Source organism: Lichenostomus cassidix, chromosome 8, assembly GCF_008360975.1.
Source record: "Lichenostomus cassidix isolate B80296 chromosome 8, HeHo_3.0, whole genome shotgun sequence".
Classification (NCBI taxonomy): Eukaryota; Metazoa; Chordata; class Aves; order Passeriformes; family Meliphagidae; genus Lichenostomus; species Lichenostomus cassidix.
In genome coordinates this window covers 25369473-25395888 of record NC_139489.1, presented here as the reverse complement: position 1 = coordinate 25395888, position 26416 = coordinate 25369473, and the positions used below count along the sequence as shown (strand labels likewise).

The window sequence follows — 26416 nt, the reverse complement described above, 5'->3', positions numbered from 1 at the left end:
AAGTCTCCATTATTTATCTCCAAGCTGCTTAGTGATACAGTGGGTGGAGAAGGAAGCCACATTTCCTGCTCAAAGAGTGTGTGGGAATACCTTTTCAAATGTTAATTCCTCATGTTTTTCAAAAAGCTACCCAAAGGCACCGGTCAGAGCAAACACTAGGAAAGCCTGTGCATAATTCAAACCAAGCAGGTTTTAAAAAGTCTGTGAAGATATTTGGGGCGAGGAGGGAGCGGGGAGAGTAAGAAGAAGCTCCAGGAAAAATCCCACCGCCATTTCCCCCACTTCAAAGTTAAAATTAGATGTGTGCATTTCCCTCTCCTCTGACGTGCTTCCCTCCAGGGAAATAGGTGATGGATGCAAAAGGCCAGAGGGAGCTGGATCAGCCGAGGGATTCCCCTCCAGCAATGCTAATGGAGGTCCCAATCCCAAATCCCAGATCCTTCATGCCCACCATCAAACCCCAACCAGCAGCAAACAGGAAAAGCACCAGGCAGAGCTGATGGGGGCTGGCTTGGGAAAAGTGTCAAAGGGATACAGCAATCCACACATCCTTTCTTCCAAGGCAATCTGGTTGCCCAGTATTAAATCATCCCACTGTAAAATTAATCAGCTTCCACAGCTTTATTATTGATAAAATCCCTTTCTGCCAAGAGCCACCTGGGCAGTGTGTGGCTAATAGTCTCTTGTTAACAGGTCCAGTGTTTTCTGTTGTAGCTTTTGCTTTAAAAACAAAACAAACTAAAAAAGTCATATGTGATTTTAATGTAGATTTGAAAGAAAAAGGGGGGAAAAAACCCTCTTGGGCCTGTACCCACCACAAGTTTTAAAGTGCAGAATCTGTGTCTGTTGTTGAATAAGAAATGTGTGCCGACTGCCAAATTTCAGCTTGAAAGCAGCCAGAAGCTATCCGGGAAAAAAAACAAATGTTTTGCAAATACCTTTTGTAATTGTAAAAATAACATAATAATTTATAAAAAAAGCCCAAACCAGCAAGAATTCACCAGTTATTAAACCTTGAAAAATGTGGGATCTTGTATAACTCAGAGCCCAGAAGTGACGTCTAAGTTTGAAAACAACCATTGAAAATAGGGATTTATAGTTTGTCTCTTACTCCTCATAGCCAAGTGGTTTTATAACCAATGTCTCTTTATCCCAAGTGCTCCAGAAAGAACAGAAAATGCCTCAAGCCTGGCAGTAAAATCGGGGAAGGGATACAGATCCTGCCATCCCTGAATCCAAATTCCCTCATTTCTAAGGGTTTGGTTAACTCTCATTTTGGCCAGCCCTCGAACAACATCCTTTCTTCTGCAGGGCATTTGTCACCATGGGCCATGTGGAATTCAAGAGGATCAGCTGATGGTCTTTGCTTTTTCTTTGGCCACATTGTCCTGGGAAGGGATGGGGATGTTCCATGGAAGCCCTCCCTGCTTGCTGCTCCTTTCAGAGTGGATAAAGGAGAGGGGTTTGGGGTCCAGCAGACACCTCTTCATCATCACAGCACCCTGGGTGCACAGCCAGTGGTCACTTTGGGGCTAGATTTCCAATACCCACCCTGTACCAAGCCACTTAGTGCATTAAAAAAAAAAAAAAAAGCCTTTGTGATGCACAAAGCAAAGGAAATCATGGGGGAAAGTGCTTCAAAATACTATTCTTAAAGACCAAGAATTTCACGACTTGGTGGAAAGCACAACAATACTTGGATAGAAATTCATAATATTTGGTGGCTGGTTTGTGTAGCTGCTGCAGCTAATATCTCAAATAAATACTTCTGTGACTAATCCCTTGGAAAGAAAAACACAAAGAAAGAGGCTGTCACATGAAACAAGATGATCTTGATGTTTGTTTTGTATTTCTAAACACAAATTCTGCCTCTTGAGCTGTGTAACATCCTTCATCTAAAACCCTGTTATTATCTGGCTGGGTAAATATGTTTTTGTTTTCTGTCCTCATCCCATCCCTCTCTCCTTCCCCAAAATCCAGCCAAGGAGTCCTTATCTTCCTCTCTAGACTCCAGCAAAACTCTGCATATTTTGATGAGGATCTAGAAGTACCAAGTCTGAAATTCTAGAAATAATTTCTATTTTATTCCATGTGATTAAACTATGGAAATGTTCTCCTTGGGATTTTTTTTTTGGTTTTTTTTTTTTTGCATAACAGCAAAAATAAAACCCCCATAAAGGAAAAAACCAGCAAAACCTGTTGGCGTCATCAGAACCTAAAAATAACAGGAAGATGACTGCTGGTGCCAGAGTGATACCAAACAAAATCTATTATTGAGTTAGATTCTTTCCAATTGTTGTTCTTAGGAATATATTTCCCTTTGCCCCTCAGGGTTCATTTGGAGCCAAGGTATTCTGCCTGCCAGTGCCATTCCAGCACTCAAATTAACAAGAAGTGATGTCTCTTACAGTAAAAAACCAGTATCTATTAAAATATTGATGAAGGCGAATAAGCCGAGCAGTTTGTGGTGTCTGGTTTCTTGCTGGAAGCCAGGGATAGCTGTGAAGGGAGGGCAGAGCTGGACATCTCTCCCTGCTGCCACGGCCAGGACAATCCTCCTGTTCCCAGAGGACAGAGCTGATGTCCCAGCAGTGAGCAGCCTGATTCCAGGGATTTGCAGTGCCTGGAACACCCATCCCTATTTCCTCTCTGCTTTTCTCCCACTGCCAGCTCAGCAGTGCCTCTTTTCTCTCTGATGCGCAGCTTTACAGGCTGTGCTTGCTGGGCTTTGCTGTCCATTCATTGCAAGGGTTTCAGCTTTTATTTATTTCCCCCATCCTTCATTCTAATGAAGCACCTCTCAGTGTCGTTGCACTGTGGCTGCACATCTTGGGGCTTCGTGCCGTGATAGAGAAGGCGCTGGGGTCATCAGGTCAGCTTTTATAGCTTCATCCACACCTCTCTCCTGCTCCAGCACCTCAGTGTTATTTTAAGGGCCTCCTGGAGTCATCTGTCACCGTTCCCCAGAGCATTCCTTGCTGGCTGGCACTGCTGGCCCAGCATTCCTGTTCTCCTGGAATGAGCTGGTTGCTGACGCTGCAGTGTGGCCCTCCTGACACGCAGGCTGAGCTTCCATCAGCTCAGAGGCACGCATTTCATCTGCAGTCCCACCCTGAACCCACCTGGCCGTGTCATCTCCGTCTGTGAGGATTCCCTGGGCATTATCTTAACCCTGCTGCCACCCTGCTCTGGCTCCTGGTTTTCTTATGGCCCTCAGTAGACCTGGAGCATCTCTGCCACCACGAGTGAGTGTGGTCATGGTGATGCTGAACAGACCCATTGCTTCCACCCAGAATCACAAAAAGGCATCCACATTAAGCAGCATCCTCCCTGGAGCTTTCTGCCCTGATGGGAGGTGTGTGAGATGCCCTAAAGCTGGTGCAGCCCCCCAGTGCAGCCAGGGTGACCCCACTGGCACCATTCACACCACTGACCTGCTTTACCCTGAGTGTTTGTTTTTTCCACTACCCAGAGAGCACATTGGACATGACGCCTTCATCTCCATGATCCAGGCAAGCACTAAATCACACAATCCAGGCTGGAAGGAGCCATGTGTTTTCCCCTGCATGCAGCTCCCGCTGTGCTTCCAAACACGTCTCCCCTCTTTCCTTTTTCTGTACAGTAACTTTGCACACACAAACGTCAAACAGCAGCTGTTTGGCCAGCGTTTCAAAAAAGCAACTAGTGATTGTAGCTGCCTTAATTCTGAAGCTAGGATTTCCAGTCTGCATGGTAAAAAGGGCTTCTCTTTTTTCTCAGGTAGCTGTAGATATTTTTACCTATTTCTTTTGTAAATGTGAACTGTGAAAACAGTCAGACATTATCAGGCAGGAGCATCTTTGAGGTTTCCCCTTGCAGAAACAAAATGTCATGGTGCCTGTCAGAGCCAGGTTACCCAGGGCTTCTCCTGCTTCAATTAAGCGTGAGCAAACCTGTGATGTGTCAGAGCCTGCGCTAGGTAAGCAATGTGCTGGATCATTTTGGAGGTCACTTCAATGCTGGGGTGGAAAATTTGAGCACTAAGCTGTGCTGAGCAGGGTTTCTTGAAAAGTCTTTCTCTTCTGGTTGAGCCATCCCCTGTCCAGAATCTCTGCTGGTGTTTTGGCCCTTCTTGTCTCAGGGTGGAGTTGGAATTAAAAAGGACTCAAGCCATGAGTCAGATCAAAGCTTTGAATCCTCCAAAGTGTCCCAGGGAAGCCTGAAAAATGTGCTGATGGAATTGATTTTCAGGGTACCAATTTCATGGGCTGCAGTTGAAAGGTTCATAGTTTGGATTTTTACCTTGGGCCCAAAACAGACCACTGAGCTTGGAGTGAAGGGCTGCAGCTTTTCCAGCAAGTGCTTAAGGGAAGGAGGGAATCAAATTCAACAGGTGTCACCTCAGGATTGAACTATGAGTATTTGGTGGATGAAATGCTATTTACTGGGGAAAACACTACAGGATACTCATTTTTTTGTGTGTGTCCTCATTTGATGACACGAAAGTAAAAGTATTATCTTTAACCAGAATTCCTGGTATAATTGCTTTTAGAGATGGACCTGCAGCACCAAGTTAGCTGAGGACAGCCCTGCTGCTGTGCTCCCACAATATATGGAAGAAGGGACAAGCCTTTGTACTCCCAAGGTCAGGATAAAGCTACAGATCCCCCCCCAGAGCACCCTGAAAGGGTTTTGTCGACACCTCAAAGCACAAAGGAGAGGCTGGAAAGGTCCTGCACCTTTTGCCTAGAGCCACAACCAGGACAAAGTGCTGCAGAAACAGCTCAGCTCAGTCCATGTCTCCCTCCCATGGATGGAGGCAGTGACAGTGCAGTGTGAGGTTTTGCCTGCAAATCCCATTCATCACACCCCAAGCCTTCTCCTGCCTAATCCTCTCTTCTCCCACGCCTGGCTCAGTGATTTCCCTGCAGCGAGCCAGTTGTCCCTGATAACATGATGGCAGGGGATGGCTTATGTCAAACCTCAGCAGAATAAATGTTAAAGAGGTGTCGCTGTTCATTTATCCACTCCTCAGGAACCTCATCTTGCTCATCCTTGCTCCCTCCTTTTGGTGGGGTGGACTTTAGCCCCCAAAGTCCCATCCAGCCTGGCCTTGAACACTTCCAGGGATGGGGCATCCACAGCTTCCCAGGTCTGAAAACAGGGTGCACATTTGTAAGAATCCTGCTCACCACACGTGGGCTGGTGGGAGAAGAAGTAGGTTTCAACAACAGCAAAGCAGATGCAGCTTGAACATGACAGAGGAGAGAGGGGAAACCTAGTCCTGATGGGTGTAAGGTAAACGCTAGAGCAGATCGTGGGAGAGATTGCAGAGGCTGCAGCTGAATAGGTTCTGTGTGGAGCTGTCAAAGTTCCCTCTTTGAAGTGGATTTAGGTGTAGATGACCATGCCCTGGTGTTAGAGATGAGCTGCCACATCTCTGCCCTTCACTTCAGCCCCATTTTTCATTATTTCCGTGGTACTGCTGCTGCAGATCAGGAGGAATAAAAGGGAAAGTCTGTCTTCTCTTATATAACCAGAAGTAAATGCATAATGCAGCTTAATTGAAATTACTGACTTCTCCAGATAAGCTGGATATAACTGGATCAACAGTGATCTGGTTAATATATAAAAAATGACTTTGTGACACCCAGTGCACATAGATTAGAGCACTGAGGTTGGAGTAGAGAGACACCAAACCCGAATCTACACCACAGAAAACTGTAGATTTGCTGCTGACTCAATAACAATAATATGAGCAAAAGAAAAATCCAGTAGTTCAACCCTAGAGCAGGAAAAAGAGGGGATGAGGAACTGGATTAATGGCACCACTGGATTAATGGCAAACCCCCCAAACCCCCTTGTTGAGTTTCTCAAGCACTTCGCTGCTCTTCTGGACCTCAGTTGAAGGTGCAGACTCAGTCTGATCTCTGAAGCTGTAGAAAAAATCAAGTCATTTAAGAATATAATTTGAAAACACAACAAATCTATTGAGCTGAGTGCTTTGTCCTTGAGTTCAGCTGAAAACCCGTAACATTTGAGGTACACTCTGGAGGAAAAGAGGATTATTTAAGGAGCATCTGGAGAGATGGGCTTCAGCTGCCCTTTTCCCTATTTATGCTTATTAGAGACAAAATTGAAGTGCGGCATGATTAAATTATGCATATAAAGAAAGGCTTCCACAAACAAGAAAACATAAGCAATGTGGGAAGGAACAGAACTGCAAAGAGAACGAGAGGAGCAAAACCAAATAGGATGCCAAACTGCAAAAGACATTTCAACAGCACCTAATTAAAACTGTTCACATTTGCAACAGACAGAAGGTAAAGACATTCACTAGGAAACAGAAGAAAATGGGGGAAAAAAACCACTAAGAGGAGTGATTTAGTCAATCACCGGAGATTCTGGAAAAATAGCTAGCTTGAGCAAAGGCCAGTTGCAGAACGTGCAGTGCATTTGGAGTTGGGGGGTTCTTTCACACCCAGCAGAGGTGACTCCAGCTGGCAATAATGAGGAATGTGCTGAGCAGCATCCCCTGCCCACAGCGCCGGCAGCCTATGGGGAGCTGGCACTGTCGCCTTCCTGCTCGTCTCCATGCAGGGATTTGAATAATACCACATAGCAACCAGCCCAGGACCGAGAAACCAACCCAGGTCCCACTCCAATAACTTAATCACAAGATTATCTCCCAGCTTCTTTTGTTAATTAATGAGCCTTTGCCTTTTGGCTTCAGAAACCATAGATACAGCAGTAAGGGAGAGGCTGAAAATCCAGTGTGACACCTTTGTTAGCAGGATGAGCTAATAACACTTCTCCTCCTGTGGCACCTTTCAAAGCCTGACATGTTCACCACTGGGTTCATCTGGTTCCTGATGTGTAGGAGAGCAGCACCAGCTTCAAAGTGGAATAATCAGGACAAATGAGTCCTTTGCCATCTTTCAAAGAGGCCAAATCAAATCTTCTCCAGTGACAAAAACAAGAACGAGCTACACTGTATTTTCCTCGTCTCTGTCTAAGCAAAATAATTTTCATAATTGGTGAACATGGGATGAAGTAACATTTCAGTAAGGGAAAGGACTGTTGTGTACCATGTCTGAGAATGAACAGGGGAAGGTATTTTTCCTTCTCGTGGTAGAGCCTTTGCTTTCAGAAAAGGCTGGCTAGGAGAAAATCGAGCTTTCCAGCGCGAGAGAGGCTGATTTATGTGTGCACAAGAAATCTCCCTGTTCAGAAATAAGACACCTAAGTGCTTTGTTAAAGATGAAGTGTCAGGCAGAGCTGGAGGAAGCTCTTCCTCAGGTAAGGCAGGAACCACAGGAGGCCTTTGGTAGCCCCCCAGTTTGGATGCTGCCTGAATCCAGCCATCCTTTCCTCATCCACATGGAGACACCGCAAATCACTCATGCTCTCCATGAAGAATTGCCATCAGTCCAAAGGTGTGTGTTCAACAACCCCACGCTGGGATGCTTGTGTTTCTTTTCTGCATGGATAGGTCCCAAATAATTAGCTCCGTGGCTGACAGCCAGCAGGAATGTCTGAGCCCTCCTAGCCCCAGAGAAGGAGGGAGCCCACAGGGCTGGAAATCCTTCTTGGGCCAGCCCAGGTTACCCTCTCATGGCTTGGTGATGTGGCTGTGAGAGCCAGGACAAGGCAGCAGTGCTGTCCCCAGCCCTGACACAGAGAAACGAGCAGCGTCACAGTGGGACAAGTGGCACAGACATGTGGCTGTACTTGTTGTCTCCTCAATAACATCATTTTTGCAGGGGCAACGGGAGGGGGAAGAGCAGAATCCCCCCCGGACCTCCTCCTTCGCAGGGAAGTGACTGATGAGCCTGGCAGCCTCTGAACAAATATTTCTGATGCAGAGAATTCACTTGTCAGCGTGGAGGAGCCCCGAGAGGAAATTTCCAAAGCAGATCTGTCGGAGATAATGACACTGCACAAGGAAGCCCTCCTTAGGAGGGATGTCTCCTGAAGACGTGGAGTGTTTGAAAACATGATGCTCCCGTGTGTTCCTGTTGATGAGTTAAAATCCAAGCAGCCGTGGATGAATTTTTAATCTGGGAGCTCTAACAGGTGAAGCACAAGGAGGCAGTGAGTCAGTTTTTAACCTTCCCTGATGCTTCCTTGGTCAGTCAGACCTTGTTTTCTTTTCAAATCAGAAGCCTCTCTTCAGGCCCGAGATAACACACTGTGTTCTGCCTTGTCCAGATTACAAACCAGGGAATTTCTGTGCATCTGCATGTTTGTGTAATTGCCTAACACCGTGAAACCTCATCTCAGCTGAAGCCTCTAAGCTCCACTGTTAGATAAAAAGCAATTAACAGTAACCATAACCAGAAACACTTTCAGTGTGAGGACAGGCAGCAAATGGCAAATAGATACATCAACAAATCTGGTTTTGCCTTGTACTTTGCTGTTTGCAGCCAATGGGTCATTAATTTTTATGTGAGTATCACAGATTTATCAGCAATTTGGGAATCTTGGAGTTATTACCTACAACAGTGGCTTTAATTATGTTGGCTGCCCCTGCTCCTTCAGTTTAAAAGTCACCCAAAAGGATGCAGCAGCCAGAATCCCACCCTAAGGCAATCCTGGGCACCCAAAGGCACTGGTTATTCCTTGCACTTGTTGAATCTCTCAAATTTGTTTCCTCAAAACAGGGCTGCGTTTGTAGAGCCCTTTTCCCCTCTGGAAGCTCATCAGCATTCACATGCCGTAGGTGCTGTTCTTCCAGCTCTCCTAAGTAGCTGTATTTTATCCTGTCAAATATGAAACTGGCTCAGGTCAGGAATTTTGTGCTGAGCTAGTCAATCTTTGGGGTTTTCACTAATTAAATCTAGGACAGATAACCAATAGATTCTTCACCTGAACAAGGATAACTATTTTAACCTCTCTTTTCCAGGTGTTTTCAGGTCATTTTACATTTTCTGAGTCATTAGCTCGAGTTTCAGTTCCGAGGGGGAAAAAAAGTAGGAAAACCTATATTTTACTTGGCAAGCCAATCATTTTGTATAAAGTAAGGTTTACTTTGTTTACTTTCCCTGTGGTCCCAGAGACACTTGCAGATTATCTGTGTGCAAAGCGATGTGAAGAATGTGAGTTGGATTCATGCCAGTGGTGTTTTTTAATCCGAAAAAATGCTGATTTTCAAAAAAAAAAAAGCAGATATAGAAGTGTCAAGGATGAGATTGCCTGTGACCATTCTCTGCACTGGAGCTGTGCTTTGGTTACAGGGTATTTTTAAGCTCTCTCTCCTGGTTGCTTTGGCGTTAGCCTGTGTCTCCAGATAATCCATCAGCAATTACCTGTTTAGTTTTATTGCGCTCTTGTTCCTTTGTGCTCAGGAGTTCATTTGCTCCCACCTTGCAGACAGATTTAAATGTTAAGCTTGTTTTCCTCCCAGATGGAGAAGAGACGCCTCTATTTCAGGTAAGTGTTCTGTGAGCTCTCCCTGGTGTGAGGAGATGATCCTGTGCCTGGTACAGTTCAGGTCGGGGAGGCTGAAAAATGCAAATCAAACCAGACCTTTTGTGCCTCAAGGGTTGCAGGGGCTTTGCTGAGCTCTTTGTATGTTTGCCATAATTTGGGATGTGCTCCTTGCACAGTCAGTGCAAAGGGATTTTGCTGGAGCAGTCCAGCCCAGAAAGCCTCATCCCTGGAAGTGTTCAAGGCCAGGCTGGATGGGGTTTGAACAACCTGGATTAGTGGAAGGTGTCCCTGCAGGGAGGTTGGACACACAGTTTGCAAGGTCCTTTTCAGCCCAAACCATTCCATGATTCTATAATCTTTATGCCTTGACTCTTCCTGAAGATTCTGGCAAAGAAAACTAAAAACAAGCCAGAGGAAAAGGTATTCATAGAAATGTGCAAAGACCAGCACCTTGATCATACCAGAAATAACCAGAATATTCAGGGAAGAGGGATTCTACCCTTTTGTGAACGTAATTCCCAGCACAGTCCTGCAACCTTCCCCCCCTCACTTCTCTTGAAAAGGGTAAATCTCTGCTGCACAAGTTTCTCAAGCTCAATGCAAGCAGCCTGCCTGCCTTATCTCCATTTGCCCCCTTCTGTGCAAACATTTCAGTCACTTCCTGCAAATTTAATGTTTTTTCAACTACTGACGTGTTCCTCGTCTCCACTCTGCAATTATGAACCGATGTGCCGATGTTTTAAGTGTTTTGTTTTCAAATGTGTAACATCCAAATCTACAAAAAAACAAACAAACCCAAACCAAAAAAAGACAGATCTCTCCCCAAACTCTCTCTAGTGCTAATTATAGAAATCTCAGCTCTCCAGCAGAAGCATCAGTCAACAGAGGATTTGGCTCTTATCAGAGGCTGTGGCTTTGGAAAAATATACTGAGGATGGTGCATAAAACTGGGGGATGTGGCAGGTATGTGCTGGAGGTGAACACTTAAGAGTTTGGAAATGCAAACTTCAGGATTTTCCAGTCCTCTTCCTCCCCCAACACCCAGAGCATTGCATTGTTGGTTGGTCTTCATTTTTAAATCATCTGCTCTCAAGATACATGTGGTTTTTTCACCGAGTTGGCAGCAGAAGTTATTATTTTTTTTCCAGCTCAATTTAGAGAAGGGTAACAAATATTCTGGGTTTGCTCTGAAATCATTCCGGGAGGAGCTCCTGGATTATACATCATGGTTGCTCCAGCAATGAAAGTGCAGCTCTTCTGTCAGAGTTTCAGCTTGATGATGTCTTTAGCTCCCAGGATGCAGCCCCACACTGTCCCCAGCACAACAGCGGGCTGGAATGAGCCTGAAAATTCGCTCCAATGATTATTTTTATTAGGGAATATTATTTACATACTGCATTCTCCTCTTGCACAAGAAAGCTGGAGAGTTTTTTCCCCCTTCTCATGCATTTTAGAGGCGATCTGACATTTTCTAATGGCTCTCAGGTATGTATAATTTATCCTGCTCAATGTCTGCATTTTCCAAAATAACACCAGAGAATTATCCGGGCTCCTGCTTTTTTTGGCCAACCATTACTCTCCCTTTTTTTCCAGGTTGACCTATAAATGTCCATATGCTGCAGGATAATTGCAGTAGGTGTAGGTTCCTTTGGAGACGCTCTTGTGTGGGAGACAATATGACAGCTCATCTGCATAGCACAGGCATCATTCCCCTGCCTGGATTTAGCAGAGAGTCCTGGATCCTGAGGCTTCTCCCATCTCTCCTGTATATTTAGGGATTGTTCACTCACACTGTGCACTCCTTTCTCCATTATCTGTGGGCAGCTCAGCTGCTTGGGGAAGAAGTCACAGAGTGCCACAAGAGTGGCAGAGCCTGGCACGGGGACATGGCCTCTGCTGTTGGGTCCCCACGCTGTATCCAGGCATCCTGAGCTGTTAGAAACTTGTGCTAACCTGCAGCCAGAATATTTTATGTGGAAAACTGCGTTAACCACGGTGAGGGCTGTGCTGATAAACTGGTGAAGTGCTGTCCTTGGAGAGGGTTCAGTCTCCCAAATGCCATGACTTTTGATTGGGAACTATTGGGAAATTGGCAAGTTTGTCCCCAGACTTGCTGAACCTGTGTGACACTTTTGGAGGGGATAAAAAACCCCATAGAAGTTGAGATGCAGGCTATTAGCAAGGAATTGGGATGAGGGGCAGGAAATGGAGCTGTGTCACCCCACACCTTGGCACCCCTAACCCTGCTGTGGTTGGATGTCAGTGATTTTCACCGGAATCTGAGGAGTCTGTGGGCATTTCAGTGTTTGATTTAAAGACTTCCAGGTGTGTTTCAGAGAGGGGTTGAGCAGGTGAGCTTGAACATGTAGGCAACATGGGGCACTTTTATTCCTTTTGGGGTTTTTTTATGCCCTCACAAGGTGTGTTCCATGGCTCAGGGAGTGTGACAGGGGACAGGGATGGCCTCGGCGTGTCACTCACCTCGGGGGACAGAGCAGGAGGTGGTCCCTGCCTGTGCCAGTCACACAGGTGTGACAGCACAGCCTCTGAGCCTCAGCCACACTTCGAGAGTGACACGGCTGTCCCTGCCTGTGTCAGCCACGCTGGGCGTGTGACACAGTGGGTGCCTGGCGGTGTCAGTCACTTTGGGAATGTGATGGGGTGGTGCTTGCCGGTGTCAGTCACATTCGGGGTGTGACAGGGGCAGTCCGCACTGCTGTCAGTCACACTGGGGGGACGATGTGGGCAGTGCTGCTCACACTAGGGGTGTGACAGAGGCGGTCCCTGCTGGGCTCGGTGACATTTGGGGCGTGACAGGGGCTGTCCCCAGCTGTGCCAGTCACACTGGGGGCGTGAAAGGGGAGGGACCGGTCCCTGTCAGTCACACTGGAGGTGTGACAAAGGATGTCCCTCTCCCTGTCAGTCACACTGGAGGTGTTACAGGGGAGGGTTCTGTCCATGTCAGTCACATTGGAGGTGTGACAAAGGACGTCCGTGTCCGTGTCAGTCACACTGGAGGTGTGACAGGAGCCAGTCCCCAGCTGTGACAGCCCTGCCCGGGGTGTGCCGGGGGCTGCTCTCCGGGAGTGGCAGAACCATGGGGCTGTGCCAGGGGCTGTGGCTGTCACAGGGGGTGTGACAGGGGCTGAGCCCTGGCCGTGGGTGTCACAGGGGGTGTGACAGGGGTTGAGCCCCGGCTGTGGATGTCACAGGGGGTGTGACAGGGGCTGAGCCCTGGCCGTGGGTGTCACAGGGGGTGTGACAGGGGCTGAGCCCTGGCCGTGGGTGTCACAGGGGGTGTGACAGGGGCCGATCCCAGCGCTTGGTGACGCCAACACCGAGCGCCAGTTTTGGGAGGAGTGAAGGGCGAGGGTGGGACAGGCTGGGGAAATCCCCCTGCAGGATTTTGGGGTGTCGCGGTGCAGCCAGAGGCGCTCGTTTAGTTCCCCTTTTAAACCCAGGTTAGAAGGGACCACACTGGATCATCTCGTCCCACCCCTGTGCTCGAGCAGAGTCGTGGAAAAGGAGAGGAAAAAGAACTCGCAGAGAGTTTGTGCTTTCCTGCGGCAGCGCTAAAAGCTTCTCATTCACGTTTCAAGAAGTGCTGCGGCGAAAATCCTTTGCGCTGAACGGTTATTGAATAGATTATCAAACGCTTTGCTGAGCCAACCTAGGAATTTATACAGAAAAAAAAGTAGTACAGAGCAAAATGTATAAATTTGCTCTACGTGCATGTGTGCAGAGGAAAATGCAAGTCTGGGAAGCTAAAACATGCCAGAAAGTTGTTACTCAACCAGCCTGCTTTTTGAAGTCCTTGCTTGTTTTGTTCCTGTTAATTTTTCTATGTTCTTTACAGCCTGACTGGATTTTTTAACTGTCTCTGGCTTGTGGTGTAGATGGAGCTTGGGTTGTTTCAGTGTTTATTCTGAACCCAAAGGTGTAGAAGATCCTGGCAAGCCTTGGGAAAAAGCATTTTAGGATAATAGGGTGGAGCTGGATGGAGATAGTGAAACAATTCCCTGCATCAGAGATCCTGAACTTGCTTTTAATCCCACTCTGAGGGTCCTGTGTGGGTGTTCTTTCAAAACTCTGTCCCTGGCACGCATTGCAGGTCTGTCACCAGAGTTCAGTGGGCTAAAGGAGCCCAGCTTCCCCCTGGCGAGTTAAAAGCTCAAATTCAGCCAAATATCAGTGAAATCCCTCTGGACTCAGCTCCTTTTTAGGAGAAACATTGCTTAGGATTTGTTTTTCCTGTTTTACATGGAAGAGTCTGAAGCTCTCAGATGTTTATAGTGTTTATGGCAGTCCTAAAACAAAGTAGCCAGATGTCAGAAACCTCTGTGGCCAATAAAAATTTCAAATTTGATGGAATGTGATGTGAAACCCTTCAGAAAATATATGAATCCCATAGCTCCCATTGTGACAGCTATGTGAAACATGAATTCCCATTTTTAGTGAATTTAACAGAAGATTTAAATCAAGAAATTACTCCAAAGTAGATCTGACTGGCAAATACATTACAGATCCTCATCTGCCCTGACAGCCTCTTCACATTTAAGACACATAAAAGTGAGGTGGCATAAATAAAAGGGATTTGGCATCCATATATGTGTGTGTTGGGAATATGAATGTAGGCCAGGCACAAAACACTAATAATGTAATTTTAATAGGAATCATATATTGCAAGGAAATGGGTGATTCAATTAGTTTTCTGCGTTCTCCTTGAGGATTACAGTGGATTTTTTTTTGTGTGTGTGTGTGCTGGAATAACTCATCAAGGCTGATGGGAAAGGCTTAGAATGCAGAATTTAATAAAATCATGGGCAACATGTGAAAGAGAAAGCTGAGAACACTTAAATATCTCAGTATTAGGTGGAAAAATCAAAATACATGGAAGTTGATAGAGCTAAGTGTGTTTGTCCTAGGACCAATAGAGCAAAGATCTCTGAATTTTGTTGTTTTATGCTAAAAGGGAAACACTGGCAGAGTGCTCTGTGTTATCAAAGCCAGAGGGGAGGTTTGGGGCTGTGCTGATGAATTTGGTGAGTGTGTGGACACTTTTTTCAGTGTGAGTGTGAGGTGTGTGTGGTTTTATTACCTTGCACAGAATCCCTTCTCTGTCTCATCTCAGCCCAACAACAGCAGACACGAGGCCCTGGCTGGTGCTGCCCCAGGTCTTTGATCTCACCCACGAGGCATCATTTGCAGTGCTCTGCATTATTTATCACCACTGAAGTATTTTCAATTAAACTGACAGATTAAAAACTAGCTTTGCCTGGCAGATAATGAAATTCTTGTTTCCTTTCCGAGGAAGCTGACGTGAAAGAAGCCAGACACGAGAGGGCAGGAGAATTTGCACTGCTTGTTTCCACATTTCCTAATAAGTGAGCACTGTGTGATACCACAGGTGGGAGGCAGGCTTGTTTCCTGGTGCTGACAGTTGTCACAAAGGTGAGGAACACCCAGATGATTCCACAGAAGCCTCACTAAGGGTGGGAAGCTGGAGGTGATAGAAGATTCCTCACCACCTTCCAGCCCCAGGGGCATCCTGTGAGACCTTCAATCCAATAAGAAATCCATGTAGAACTGCTGTGCCAGGAAAAGGAGAGCCAAACATTTCCTACCAAAAGTGTGATTGAATCAACCCACCAACTCTGACCTGCAGTGTGGGGATGAATGTTGAGAATTCTTTTCCTCTGAGCACTCTGAGGAACCTCAAGAAACAATAATTTGGTTTGAAAAAAACATAATTTTTATTGATGCTTTTGAGAAGGAGCATGTGGAGATGCTTTTGAGAAGGAGCATGTGGAGATGCTTTGGCCTTTTCCTCCATGATCTCTCTGAGGAAGAACAGTGTTTGCTGGCACTACACCATTCCTTGGGATTTGGGATAAACCACAATAGGGATTTTTTAAAAATGGCTATTCATCATCTGTGCCCCACACAAACATGTTTGGCTGTGGGGATATTGTACGTGTCCTTATGTATTCCTAGAATTTTCCTTATGAACAAGGGGAGAATTGTGTGTTTGTCTTCCAGAAGGGATGTGTGTGATTCCGTGCATCCTGGGTCTAGGTGGAAGAAAGTCTTTACCCTGCCCAGCTAAGTAAGAAACATCTCTAAGCATTTTAAATTCTGAAAACATACAGTAAAAATAATTGAAATCTTCTGAGTTGTTTTGGTTTTTTCCTAGTTTGGGAAAGTTGGAATGACAGTTCTTCCCCTGCAAGGTTTGCCATTCCAAGCAGCGTGTGGGTTTCTCAGGGATTCAAGGGCTGTCATTAAAGGACTCTTGCAAACTTATTTTTGAAGTGCCTCATCTGAAGGAGCTGAACTGCCACTTACTCTGCTCTCAGAAGGAACTTGCTTTTCCATGTGGAAGGAGTAGGTACATTTCTCTTCCTCACCCTCAACTCCCAGCAGAGCAGTTTCATGTCTATTTTTAGCAAGATCTGTGAAATCACAAAAATAATATAGAGCTTGGAGCATTCTTCTATACCATATTTGCATGCTGGCGATGCACACACTTGTTCATTTGTCATTTCAGTTCTGTATTTGCTCCTAATTATGGAGCCCATTTCCCAAACCTGGAGGAGTTTTGCTAGGAAAAGGCAGTGCAAAGCTGCCCAGTGCTGGGTTAAAAGCAGGAGCTATCTCAGTGAGATTGCACAGGGATGTTGGAGAGTGGTTTCAACTGTGGGAAGCACAGAGCTGGGCAGTACAGGAATGGGAGGACTGGGTCAGGTACTACTGGTTGTAGTCAAATAGAAGTTGTAGGGTGCTTCCCAACAGCTGGGGGATTGGACAATGGGTGGCTCTTGTTAAAAACATGGAATTTCCTGAGTTGAAAGGGACACAAAAGAATCATTGAGTCCAACTGCAGGCTCTGCACAGGATTACCTCAATAATCCCACCCTGTGCCTGAAAGAATTGTCCAAGCTACAAGGGATGGAGGAAAGGAGCCTGAGAAGGCCTATGGACAGTGATCCTACTGTGGCTTTGGCAAAGGCAGGGACTTCTCTAGAAACTGGAGCCACTGTGAAAGGCCCTGGTGAGGCTCCATTGAAGATGCTGAACACTGTTTTGGGTGTTAAGATATATTCAAGTTGAAAGTGGGATGCAAAATTCAGGGAGGTGGATTGATCCTTCCTTACAGGGGCAGAGCCTGTTTCTTCCAACAAGGCAGAACCTGAAAGTCACTGCCACACTCCTGCTGGAAAATGAATTCACAGTTATTGCTGTTGATAGGGGGCACAGGGGATACCCCATGAATTGCTGTGAACTGGAGCTGAGGGACAGAAATGGCTTTGACCTGTTGGAGAGTCCAGAGGAAGCCACCAAGTTGATCAGAGGGATAGAGCACTTCTGCTACGAGGAAAGGCCAAGAGAACTGGGATTGTTCAGCCTGGAGAAGACAAGGCTTTGGGGTGACCTAATTGTGGCCTTGTGGTACCTGAAGGTAACTTACAGGAACAATGGGGCAAGACTATTTACAAGAGCATGAAATGACAGGACAAGGGTTCAAACTGGAAGAGAATAGGTTTAGATTAGATATCAGGAAAAAACATCTTGCCTGTGAGGTGGTGAGGCCCTGGCACAGGTTGCCCAGAGCAGCTGTGGCTGCTTCACCCCTGGAATTGTCCAAGGCCACGTTGGACAGGGCTTGTAGCACCCTGGCCTAGAGGAAGGTGTCCCTGCCCAGGGCGGGAGGCTGGAACGAGACGACATTCAAGGTCCCCTCCAACCCACACCATTCCCTGATTCCACGAAGAGACTCCTGGAGCGCCGGGATCCGCTCCGCCGGGGCGGTGGGAAGGGCTCGGCTGCAGGGTTGGAACGGGGCGCCGGAGCGGGGAGGGGACGCGGTGGCCGGGGAGGGGACACGATGACCGGGGAGGGAACACGATGGCCGGTCCCGCCCCGCTGCCGGCATCCCCGGCACGGCCGCGCCGCCACTGCGCCGGTGCCGCTGCCGGGGGCTCCGCGCCGGCGCGGGGGATGCGCGGGGCCACGCCGGGACCCGCAGCGCCCAGGTAGGGCGGGGGCACGGGGAACGGGCACCGGAGCGGGGAAAAGTTGGGGGCTCATGCTGCCTGGAACAAAAAAAATCTCTCCTTTTCTTAATATACATACATACGTATGTATGTATGTATGTATGAATGAATGAATGTATGTATTGTTATTGCTATTTTTCAGCCCACACCGTGATTTCAACATCCCCCTGCTGCAGGAAATGGGCAGCCGTGGTTATGGAGTTATCTTAAGCGCCAGCATCCCTTGGAAACTTTTCCTGCCCCAGAGGCACCGGCAGCTCAATTAGGGGGCTGGAGGTGAGGAATACTCCTGTTACCAGCTCCTTATTAAATTGTCAGGAATGGCTGGAGTTGGGGGTGAGTCGAGCCACGCTGTTCCAGGCAGTGACTGATGAGGGCTAATCCAGATTGTTTTCCATGTCTCCAGCAGAAGAAAGCGTGGTTTGTGTGGCTGATGGAGCTGGCCTTTCTGGGATGTGAATAAGAGCTTTCACTTAATGCACATCGCTGTGCTGCCTTGCTAACTGCTCTTGATAAGCCTGCTGAAACGAAATAGGCAAGTTTTAGATGTATGTACACGTGGAAATACAGAAATATTTATGGTTTTACATACATGTGTTCATTTATACGCATGCTTATATTGAGAGGTGTCTTATCCCACCTTCCAGTACTTGAAGGGACTTTACAGAAAAGAAGGAGAGCAACATTTTACACAGATAGTGATAGGACAAGGGGGAACATTTTTAAACTAAAAGAGGAGAGATTTAGATTAATTATTAGGGAGAAGTTCTTGACTGTGAAGGGGGTGAAGCCCTGGCATGGGTTGCCCAGAGAAGCTGTGGCTGCTCCATCCCTGGAAGTGTCCAAGGCCAGGTTGGACAGGGCTTGAGGCAACCTGGTCTAGTGAGAGGTGTCCCTGCCCATGGCAGGGAGTGGAAGGAGATGGTCTTTAATGTCCCTTCCAACCCAAACCATTCTGGGATTCTCTGATTTCTCATCTTTAGGTGAATTTAAAATGGGAATTATCAATTTATATTTGGTAGTGAAGGCTGGCTGATAATAGAGGATTCAACTTTATTGAACATTGTCTATGTTATGTGTGCTGAATGTATATTTTCCATATATCTAATAGCAGATGATTGTGTTTCTCCTGCTGCATAACTAATGTCCCGTTCTTTGAATAAGAAAAAGACCTTCACTGTTCTAAATTTATAATTTAAGAAGAATTACTGATGAAACAGGTGTTTTATTTTCTAAGGAGGACTGCCGGGGGAGCTGAGAATGAGATGGACTTACCATGAAGGACACAAACCTCTGGGTGATGATGACCTGCAGATGAACACAGCATTTGCCTCCATCCACAGACGATGGATGTGACTGTGGACTGGGACTCTGAGAATAACATTTGTGACACGGGGGAGAAGCATTCAAATTATCCCAGAAAGGCCACGAAGCAGGTGGCAGACATGAATTACTTGTGCAATCCTCCTGGCAACTCTGCTGGACCTTCAGGAAAGCAGGAGCTTCCTGCAGAGCTGCAGTGTGGAGACACAGAAACCTGTGACACCTACTGCCAGAAACCAGGTGAGAGTCCAGCTGGGGAGTTTGCCCCCTCCAGCACCAGCTTCCACCTGCAGAGTGAAGATAAGGATTTCGATCACTGTTCCTCTGAGCGCCCCAGGAAACCACGAACGATAACAAAACTCCGTGAGGACAACAAAAACACCTATCTTGGGGATGTGTTTGGTGAGAACCTGCAGCCTGTCCCCGAGGAAACTCTGCCCCATCGGTGCAAGAGGTGTGGCTCCTCTTTCCACGGCGTCAGCGAGCTGCAGGAGCACAGGCGAGCTCACCTGGTGGAAAACTCCTACCGCTGTCCCATCTGCGCCAAGGCGTTCTCCCGCGCTGCCAACCTGCGCATGCACAAGCTGATCCATTCCAGCGAGAGGCCACACAAGTGCCCCGAGTGTGACAAGGGCTTCATCCGCACAGCCGACGTCTGGAGGCACCTGCGCAACGTGCACAAGATCGAGCGCTCCATGGTGATCCTGGGGAATGGCATGGCCAGGAACCCCTGGTCCGTGGTGCACCGCAGCCAGCACAGCGTGGAGTGCCCGGATCAGGCTTGTCCCGAAAACATGAAGTCTCAGGAAGAGGATTTCAAACCTTACGCCTGCCCGACGTGCGGAAAAGGATTCGATAAGCCCAACCTGCTGTCCAAGCACAAGGTGATCCACCGGGAGGACAAGCCCTACAAGTGTCAGGAGTGTGGCATGGCGTTTGTGCAGCTGCTCAGGCTCAAGAGACACCAGCAGACTCACTCTGGGGCAAGGCCCTTTTATTGTGAGGAGTGTGGGGGGACCTTCACCCGGCTGGCATCGCTCCAGCGCCATCACCGCATCCACACCGGAGAGAAGCCCTACTCCTGTAATTTCTGTGGGCATTCCTTCACTGAGTCGGGGACCCTGCGGAGGCATGAGCGCACACACAAGTTGGATAAACTTTAATTTGTGGTCTCTGTGGTTGCTTCTTACCTGAATGTGGTCTGCTCAGTTGGGTTGGAAAAGCACCCCATGGTATGTGGTCTGCCCAGTCCAAACCCACTGCCCAGCAGTGGCTGGCAGGGAAGGCTGCATCACAGGGAGCTCTGGAACTTGTACAGGGAGAGATTGCACTGCCTGGCTTTAAACTGCTTTGTATGAAAAAATAACCTAATTACCAGTGAGTAATGAAATGGGAGACTTGAGGAGACTGAAATCACTCACATGTGCTTGCTCTGTCTGCGTTTGCTGGGCTGGCGATGCATCAGCTCCAGCTTTGTGCAGGGATGTGCAAGCACAGGCTGTGAGAATTCACTGGAGAAATCAGCCCTGCCCTCCTGAGTGTGATGGCTCTTTGACACTGAGTTTGGAGATCTGTTGTTGCAGGTCTTTGCTAAGTTAGAACAGTCCCAGCGTTGTCCCTCTATCCCTTCTGCCCTTGTATTTTGCTGAGTTTTTCTTTCTGTTATGTTTTCATTTGGAAGCAGGAGCATCATGTTGGTTATTAAAAAAAACCCCAACCTACAAACCAGTTCCTTAATAAACACAACAGTTACCACCTGATTTTTTCATACATGTTTCTATCTGAGGGAGTATTAATACTTTATGCACTTTTGTGTGATGGATTGAATGTCTGGTAATAATGGGGAAAGCTTTATTTGGCTATCATGGTGCATGCTCTGGGGTGAGGGGTTCAAATATATTCATGTCTCCGATGGAACCATGCATTCTAAATGTATCTAGTTGAGTACTGTGGAAGGAAGTGTATGAGGACACAAAATTCAAGGAGAAAAGACCAAATTTAAGCCACCTTTGCTACTCTTTGCATAGGAACGTTCTTAATTTAAATGTTTTCCCACATAGGGAAGCTTCCCATAACAAAACCATATTCTGTGACGTGTCCAAATATTGCCCAAAGCGTCTGTTAGATTCTTCACTTTGATTTAGATTCATATGGTTAGTGAAGAAATATTTCCTTAGAAAATAACCTGGGAAACTGCTGCAGGTGTTGACAAACCCTCCAAGGCTGTAACTTCCAAAGAGGTGTGTAATGCCTCAGTGATGGCGGTGGGGCTTTAACTGGGAAACTTAATAATGACTCTTAATCTGCTGTCAACAACTGTGGTAGAAGCATCCAGTTTGCCCTGATGGTGCAGCCTTGGTTTCTTACCCATGTCAGAAGGCTTTGCTTCCTCTTTCTTTGCCAGCTGCCATCATTTCACTAATTTCTTCCTAAAGCTTTCTGTTTCAGTGGGGAGTTGCAGAGTGAAGGTAAAGCTCCAGGGTAATGTATCTTTGCATTTACTACCAGGCTATTTAATATAAAGTACTCATTGTGCCATTTTTTTCCCATATTTCATAGAGCAAAAGTAGATGTGGGCAGCTCAGCACCTTCCACCTGTGCAGCAGCTGAGCAGGTGTCACACAGTGGGTCCTGTCATGTTTGGTGTCAGGTCCTTGGCTCAGATCAAGAGGAACCACTGTCCACAGCAAAACTTTAACTTGGTTATAAATGGAAGGCTAATTGGTGTCACTAACGGACCATTTTCATTTCATCCCTCAAAGAAATCTCCAGATGAAGGAACTGATCTGCATCCTGCTCCTGAGCGAACTGTTTTGTGGTCTGTGTGCTTTTGTAATGCTGGGATGACTGGGCCCTGAGTGAGACTTCTCCAAACTCCCTCCTGCTGGAAGCTCCAGTTCAGTTTTAGGTTTGCAAAGGGCCTTTGATGGGGCCCCTTAGCAACAGCTCAGTCTAATCTGAAGGCTGTGCAGCCTCTCAGAGAGGAAAGATCTTTGCATGAAAAGAATCCTGGCTGGCTGTGGGTGAGTGATGTGAGAGGGAGGTCACCAGTGATGTTCTGTGGGGACTGTGCTGTTCAGCACCATCTGAGGTGACCTGGAGAGAAGGCAGACAGAGAAATGACAAAGCTGTTCCAGAGGCTATCATGCATTAAGTTTCCACACTCGTTTTCTAATCCCATTTTGAAGTTATTGGCTGCAGTCTCCCCTGTTCATCATCTTGATTCTCCTTTGGATATGGGGTGTTCCCGCTGTAGGGGGCTTTAATATCCAATCAAACTGCACCACTTATGCACACCTTTATGTTGTGTGACAGTTCTGCTTAGGCAGTCACGGTAATTGGGAACATCCAGTTATTCTGCATTTTGGTGCTAGCAGTCGATGGAATTTGAACCTCTTGCATAATGGTGGAACTATTTTGAACAAAGGTCTGTTATATGGGAAGAGCAAATGGTTGGTGAAATGAAAACTACCAGGCTTAACTAAAAGGTTATTAAAAAGACACTTGCCTGGAAGGTTGTCTTGCATACAAAGTGTTCAGATGTGTGAAAGGAGTAATTAAAATGTGTGATGGTTTCTGGGAAAAGAATGTTGAACTCTCCTCAAAGAAACTTCCACTAACTCCTGTGCAAGGCACAGGAAACCCCATGGAGCTTAATTTAACCCAGAGATCAGCACTTCTGCACTTTACATTTTTCACATAAAGGTTTGGAAGTCCTTGCCAGGCCCTGGCTCTCTCACAGTACCAGTCTGAGTGGGTGATAGCCTAAAACAGACATAGCCAGTCACAACATGTAGCTGATATGGGACAAATAGACCTGCTCTGCAGTATTAGGGAGGGTTTGAAGGGTCTGCTTTAAGCAGAAGTAATTTTTCATTGCCCAGAGTGGCCAGAATATCTGTTAGCTCATTTGGATCTGTGGAGGCCTTGGAAGAAACAATTCCTTTGACACTGTGTTCACAGAGCCCTCATTGCCAGGGCATTACAGGAAGCTCTTGGACATAAGCACAGAGCAGGAGCCCTGTCCTAGCCTGAGGTTCCTGATTTGATCACTGTATAGTATTTGGGAACAGTGGAACAGAGAAATACCCTTTGCTTTTTGCTAATTTTCCTGTTGCCTCCCTACATTGCTTCTGGCCAACTCATCTCCATTACAGAAAAATGTTCTCAAGACTAAGAAGGTAGAATAACTCCAGCCCTGAAGAATCCAAGCCCTCACTGCCCTGGGATCACTGGGTAGTCCTTGGCAGCTACGGTACTGTTCTTTTACTTTGTTAACAAAGGTTTGATGGTAAATTTGTTAACCTTTGCTACCAAAGGTGTTGATGGTAAATGTGTCCATACTTAAGGAGTGGGAAACAGAACCTTGAACAAAGGAAAAGCTACTGCTGTACAATCTGTGCTTCCCTGCACACCATCCTCCTCCTCTGACACCGTTTGCCTTCTCCTGAAGTCTGAAACAGGAGTCTCCCATGTAATGCAGTGCCACGCAAGCACTCCTTCCTTCAGAGATCCTACAGAATCATCTGTGCTCCAGGACAGCTCTCTAAGAGTAGAACTGGACCAAAATTGGGCTTTGTTATCAAACAAATGCCTTGTGGCACAAGTCATGAGGACTTGGCGTACCTGCATCCCTCCCACCCCAGGCAATGCCTTTCTCCTCAGCCCCACACAGCACACACTGCAACAGCCCAGCAACCAAAAAGCTTCAGACATCAGGATTTTCCACCCCAAAACAATGACTACAGCGCAATGAAAACCACAAGCACTTCTGATTTATTAATTCAATCCTTTTATTTCAACAAAAGCATCTTGTTGAACCCGTTCAAACTTTGCAACAGCTTCAACATAACTGCCTAAGGAACATATTACAGAGGAACATATTCCAGATCAAGGCTTGAATAACATTATCTATCAGAAACAAAAGGGGCTTCCTACCACTTTTCTTCACAAACTAATCTCTAGTTTAAGGCTTCAGAACTCTAAATCTTGAACCTCTGGCTTTCTTACGTTACTTTCTATGAACCCTACTTTGTAATTTATTAATTAAACAGGGATAGAAGGCATGAGATGGCCTTCATCCCATTATTTAAATTCTACTAGGGAGCACTACTAATATCTAGCCCTACATTCATCTACAGAATGAACTCTATTAATTGTCTTCTTTTTCCTCCTTAGGAAGGTACAGATATATCTCGGCAAACATAGGAGGGTCCCTGAGGCGCTCTCTTCTTCCTCAGATCTCCACCTCATGTGTCTTCTGCCCATGCTATGGACAGCCCTGGCACACTTCAGACACTCCTGGGCTCTTTGGAGCTGCATCCCTCCTCGGTTGGTGGCAGTGACAGGCATGGCTCTGCTGCTCTTCCTGGAGTTGAGACTTGCCCTGCTGTGAGGGGCTCTGCTGGGAAGAGCTTGGCCTGTGGTTGTTCACAAGGGAAAGTTCATGTGCTCTGCTCAGGCCTCGTGAGGCCTCACAGGAGGCCTCTCTTCTGCAGTTCCCCAGTGATGGTCTCTGTCTGATTCCCCCAGGGACAGCTCTTTGGGGCTCTCCACTTCCCAGCCTTGCTCCAGGCTGAAGCAGGCCTTCCCCTCATCCTCTGGTGTGGGCAGGATTTGTCCCCATTGCTGTCCCTGCCCCCTGCCCACCCAGAGCTTCCAGCTGGCTGGGCTCCGGCCTGGGTGGGCAGCAGGGGCTGTGTGGGGCAGCTGCCCGGCTCTCTGCCCCTGCTGCAGGGACTGTCACTGCTGTCTCTGTCCCTGTGCCCTGATGCAGGTTCTGCTGTGTCCCTGGCTGGTGGCTTCGTCGCTGGATCACAGCTGCCATCCCACTCAGGATGGCACGGGAGCCGCACCGCAGCAAGTGCAGCAGGCCCCTGGGGCTGTGAGGGGCTGCCCGGCTCTCTGCTGCTGCCGCCTGCTCCACAGATGCCGCAGAAGGCGCTGTCTTTGCCTCCTCAGCAGTGAGACTCATGCAGGGCTCCTGCTCCTCAGGAGCTTCAGCTAGGGCAGCAACTGCTGGCATGGTGTCCATGGAAGCTGCTAGGCCACGAGATGTGCTGGGCAGTTCAGCTGCTGCCACATGCACCCCAGAGGCAGCAGAAGCTGCTGTCTCTGCCTCCTCAGCAGTGGGACTCACAGGGTAATCCTGTTCCTCAGGATCTCCAGCCAGGGCAGCAGCTGCTGGCATGGCGTCCATGGAAGCTGCCAGGCTATGATATGTGCTGGGCAGCTCAGCGTCTTCTTCTCCTGGCAGCGGTTCCAGGAGCTGCAGGTAGAGGGGGTTGACCCAGATGGTACGGACCGTGATGACAACCCAGCTCTCCTGCCATGCCTCTTCCACGATCCTGACTTTCACTTTCATCATTGATTGATCTTCACATTGGGGAAAAAGCCCTAAGAGTCCTGTACCATAGCAAGGCTCCGGTAGTCTTGGTTCAAAGGTCCAGGGCATGTCAATGCTCTCTTCCCTGCTGCTGCTGTCTTGGGTATCCGTAAAGAAGGCCTCCTCCTCACGCTGTAGATCTGCCAGGATTATCTTTGCTGCTGCCCTTGCCCACTGCCTGCGAGCTTCCACCTGGCTTACTGAGGGCATAGGGGGTAAGTTGTTCAGATTGCTGTAGAACATGGACACCTCTGCCCCGCTGTGAGGGGCTCTGCTGGGAAGAGCTTGGCCTGTGGCTGTGCACAGGGGAAGGTTCCCGTGCTCTGCCCAGGCCTCGCGTGGTCTCACAGGGGGCTTCTCTTCTCCACTTCCCAGGCTCTGGTCTTGGTCTTCTTCCCCCTCTCTGGAGCTGTCCACTTCCCGGACCTGCTCCAGGTTGAAGCAGACCTTCTCCTCACCCTCTGCTGTTTCCAGGACTGTCCCAATTGCCGCCCCTGCCCCCTGCCCACCCAGAGCTTCCAGCTGGCCGGGCTCCGGGCTGGGGGGCCAGCAGAGGCTGTGCAGGGCAGCTGCCCGGCTCTCTGCCCCTGCTGTGGGGGCTGTCGCTGCTGTCACTGCCTCCATGCCCTGATGCAGGTTCCGCCGTGTCCCCGGCTGCTGGCCGCGTCGCCGTATCACAGCCGCCATCCCGCTCACGATGGCACGGCAGCCGCGCCGCAGCGAGCGCAGCAGAGCCTGGCCGCGGCCCCTGGGGCTGTGCGGGGCTGTCCGGCTCTCTGCTGCTGCCGCCCGCGCCACAGAGGCAGCACAGGAGTCACGGTGCTCCTCGGCTTCCTGCGGGGCTGCCCGTGACTCGCAGTCGGACAGCTGCACGGAGCACGAGAAGGATGAGGACCAGCTGGCCCTCTGCGGTGCAAACGGCCCCCCTGGCACAGCAGCTCCCTCCGTGCCCGCAAGCCCGCCCCGAGCCCCGAGGCAGCCGCCTGCTAGCCCATCCCTCACCTTCTGCCTTCTGCCAAACATCAGCCACTTCTTGGGCTGCACGTCGGTGCTCATCTCCTTGTCCGTGGACATCTTGGAGTCACTCCGACGCTACCGTACTCCAGGGAGCTGCTATCTCCACACGGAGCTGCTATCTCCAGACGGAGCTGCTGTCTCCAGACGGAGCTGCTCTCCTAGGAGTGAGCACTCCCAGCCATTTGGTGCCCTTTTATAGCCTCCCGCTCAGGCCGTGTCCCCAGGT

At 48.1% G+C, this 26416-nt stretch overlaps 1 protein-coding gene and 1 pseudogene across 1 annotated transcript; one reads left to right on the top strand and one right to left on the bottom strand.

Annotated features, from left to right (window-relative positions):
• Positions 1 to 18772: 18772 nt before the first annotated feature.
• LOC146434156 (uncharacterized) lies at positions 18773 to 20548 on the top strand (annotated as a pseudogene).
• Positions 20549 to 23584: 3036 nt separating this feature from the next.
• Positions 23585 to 26316, bottom strand: LOC146434155 (uncharacterized). Its single transcript, XM_085068556.1, has 2 exons — positions 26176 to 26316; positions 23585 to 26040 (listed from the first exon to the last, which is right to left on the bottom strand). The coding sequence occupies exons 1-2, from the start codon at positions 26245 to 26247 to the stop codon at positions 24382 to 24384; spliced, it is 1731 nt and encodes a 576-aa protein (XP_084924682.1). The 5' UTR covers positions 26248 to 26316; the 3' UTR covers positions 23585 to 24381.
• Positions 26317 to 26416: the final 100 nt, after the last annotated feature.